Source organism: Myotis davidii, unplaced genomic scaffold, assembly GCF_000327345.1.
Source record: "Myotis davidii unplaced genomic scaffold, ASM32734v1 scaffold544, whole genome shotgun sequence".
NCBI lineage: Eukaryota > Metazoa > Chordata > Mammalia > Chiroptera > Vespertilionidae > Myotis > Myotis davidii.
In genome coordinates, this window is record NW_006297018.1 from 3,431,454 (window position 1) to 3,435,308 (window position 3,855).

Genomic DNA, 3,855 nt, shown 5'->3' on the forward strand with positions numbered 1-3,855 from the left:
TAGGATACTAGAGGCCTGATGCACAAATTTGTGCAAGGAGCTTGGTCCTCGCAGCAGCCCCGCCTCCCACCTACTGATCGTCCTGGAAGGTTGTTCCAGAAGGTTGTTCCACAGTCCAGTCTAATTAGCATATTATATAAATTTGTAAATATATATATGTATATATATATATATTTACACAAATTTCAGTTATTTGTGATTGGCTTCTTTCACTTGATGTCACATTTTAAAGGTTCATCCACATTGTAACATATATCAATATTTTATTTATTTTTATTGCTGAACAATATTTCATTGTGCTGCTCAACCATTTATCCATTCAACAGTTGATGGACCTTTGTGTTGTTTTCACTTTTTGGCTATTAATAATTGTACTATGATCATGAGTGTACAAGTCATTGTGTGAATATAGATTTTCCTTTCCTGTCATTGGATTTTAATCCTGTGAGATAACTGCTGATTTCATCATCTCTCCACCTTTACTCATGCTGTCTATTCTGTCTTTTCAGTTTCTGTTCCCGGTGCCTAATGCTTCATCTATTCAGACCTGGCTCCCAATCTCTCCTTCTCCATGAAATGTACTCTGACTGTTTGAACTCTCATTGAACTCATTTTTCCCCCCCAGCACTTGTCATCCAGTCTGTGCAGAACAAATTATCCCCTAATTTCACATTGCTTTAAATGTCTTGATGAGGTATAATCTTGTCTTTCTGAGTATAAATTAGTCTGTGGAGTCTATTATTTGATATGAGGGTGCCTGTATTTGTATACATTGAAAATATTTCAGCTTAACTATTGTTAGGATAAAATTAAATGCTTTTATATCACTGGTCGTCTTGGGATTCAAACCCACATATTTGAACAGCACAATGATGAGGTAAGGAGTCAAAATTAGCAAGAAGATAGCTCTAGTTTTTTTTAAGACTTCAAAGAAGATAGTTGAGTAAGCCAGTGGAAAGAACTTCAGGAGACTTCCATAGGTCAGTTCTCTACGGAATAGGGAACTATTATTATTTTTTAAAGGCCAATAATTGATAATCTAATGCTTGTGAAAAACATTTGCATTATAAGAGAAAAACAAGACAGAGAATGTTGGAGAACATCCTAAGGGTAAAGGAGCCCACAAATTCAGAACATTACAGTGATACACTCAAAGTAGCACCAATAAGAATCAATATAAAATGTACCAGATCAGCTATCTACAAAGTTGATCCATATCGCTCATGGTTTATGAGTATGTGGTTGAGGATATTGTCTCTGAAAGCAAGAAGGGAGAAAGAAATAAGTACAGATGACCTTAGTAAAGGGGTCAAGGCTGGAAATGTTGATTAGGAAATCTGGTTTGAAGTTTTGAGGTTTATGGATCTCTGATAGGTTTTTTAAAAAGAAATAGACTGCTCTCTATAATTCTGTCTCTATTTTGCTTGGTAGTTCAGTTTGTTCATTAAATGCCACATCTGAGTGAAATCATATGATACTTGTCTGTTGGTGGTGTTGATGGTCTTGGGGTGTGGTGTAGGGATGGAGTGAAAAAGAAAAAAATAATAGAGAAAACCCATGAACATTGACAACACTGTGGTGATTTCTATAATGTGAGGGGTTGTGTGGCAATGGAAGAAACAATAGAAGGGATACATGTGGATGGAAAGAAAGAAAAAGAGAAGTAGCATAGAAAAAAAAAGAAAATTGTGAACCTGGATGATGAACTATGGAGGACCAATACAATATTCTATTTTCTTCTGTTTCTGTTAGATAATCTTTATAATAAAAGGTTAAAAAAGGATCCTCTTAGGTGACCACTGTCTCTATCTGCTGCTAGACTGGAACTCCCCTAATTCATTTTTTAGAGTATTCCTCTTCTACATCTGTCTGAATTTGATTTTATCAGTTTTGATCTTATCAGCTTTTGGTATTTTAGGGATTCTTAGGTTGATGCTATTATTTTCCTGTCTTATAGAAAGTCCTCATAATTTCTGTTGTATTGATTATATACTTATTTTCATATGACAATTATATAATCTCTAGCCATATTTTTAACTTAAATATTCAAAACATCAGATTTAAGTTATTAACTTAAATATTCAAAAGACCATCAGATTATAAAAGAAGGTATGGAGTTTCTTAAACTTGTTACTTCTTACCTTCAACTTCAATGTAGTTCTAGTCCATGGCTTTCAACAGGTGAAGAAAAATAATCAAATAACCATGCTACCACTTCATACCCCTCAAAACAAGCAAAAATAAAGAAAAAGATAAATAAGAACGGAATTGAAAGAGTCGAGGACTGGACATCATGGTAACTGTTTAGAAATGCACTGTGGACGGAGAACTAGACAGAGAGAGTGGATGTGGTCATTGTTATCAGTGACTGCTGAGAAGTAAAGCATTAAAGGACTAAAAAAGATGACCCTCAAAAATTTTTAGTGCAATTATAGGATTGAAATTCTGATTCTTATACAAAATAAAAGAATGAGTAGTGAAAATATGAATATACAGGTGAGACCTTGTAGTAAAGAATGTTAGAGTTTAATGGAAGGTAACAATAGGACGATAGAAAAAGCTTCACAAATCAAGTAAAAGTTATGTTTGTTATATAATATAGAGAAGACGCTTTATTTAAAGAAAAAAAGTGTTTAATAAAAAAGGAGAAATTGAAACCTATGGAAGAAAGCTTACAGAGAATGAGAGTCTTTATCTCATTCAAAGTCAGATTATCATCATAAGGTAATGGGAACTGCATGGGAATTTTTCAAAGATGACCTTAGTAAGATGTGATTTAATACAACCTGGAATATCTTGACCTATTGATGAAAATGTATCTAGGGCACCCTTTGAAACTAAAAGGTCAATGTAGCCTTAAAAAGTATTTTAGCACTTACTATTTTATATTTCAAAACCTCTGTTTGAACAAATTTTGGCAATTTTAGTTCCAGAAAGAAAGTGGTGGAAATGTAAAGTCAATTTAAGCTGCTGTGAGAAGTCATTTTTCTTGAAATCTGTACTTAATGGCACCTAGTTTATAAACCTGTCTACTACCTTTCATAAACTTGTCCACACATACTATTCATGAACCCAGGAGAAATCATATTTTTAAGAAAGAAAAGTAAATCTCTAGATTCCTACAAATAATTTTCTTTAAATTTTTTCAAAGTTTCAGCATGAAAAGGAAGAATCAAAGAAATACATTGATTTAACCATATGTCTGCAACAGAGCTTGAATAAAGTAATGAAGCAAAAGAGTGATCTAGAAAAATCGATGACAAGGTAAAAATCTCAGATCATTTCTACCATGAATTAAGATTTATCGGTCACTTACTTGATTAAAACCAAAATAAAAGTTTATTTCCTATCTGTAATTTTCATAATTAAACAAATTATCCTATTTAAAAATTGTCTGCAAGAATTCACAGCACAATGTGAAACTGTTTTGAGGGTCATGATATTATACTTACACTTTAATGATTCCTAAAACCATAATGAGGTTGCCTTTTGCATATCCTGTCAACTACAAGTTCCATGTCTATGTTAGGTCAGAGAGAGCCCAAGATCTGATACATGCAGACATGTGACAAGATAATGGACTTCCCCTGGAATTTCTCACAGATCAAGGTGCCAGACACAGATACCGGCTTCTTCTCCCTTAATCCACATACCCCCCGCCCCGCCCATCCCCTGCAGCAGAGAATTCCTCAGCTCATGTCCCCGCCCCTCACCCAACCGCAGTATAAAAAAAGCGCCCCCCTCCCTGTTGGCGTGAATCCACGTGCCCTCTCCTTGGGGTACGTGGGTCTCCCGGGGACGCAGAATAAACCTCTTCCTTTCCTTTCTTTTCTGATTCACTGGAGTCTCTATTTC

General features: G+C 34.7%; 1 protein-coding gene across 1 annotated transcript in view; it reads left to right on the forward strand.

The window, feature by feature from the left end:
• Positions 1 to 3,264, forward strand: part of LOC107184484 (ankyrin repeat domain-containing protein 26-like) — a gene marked incomplete at its 3' end in the record, with an annotated part of 7,645 nt that extends 4,381 nt beyond the window's left edge. The window contains exon 3 of the mRNA XM_015569725.1: positions 3,152 to 3,264. Coding sequence (XP_015425211.1) covers positions 3,152 to 3,264 — 113 coding nt within the window. The remainder of the gene's footprint in view (positions 1 to 3,151) is intronic.
• Between the last annotated feature and the right edge of the window lie 591 nt (positions 3,265 to 3,855).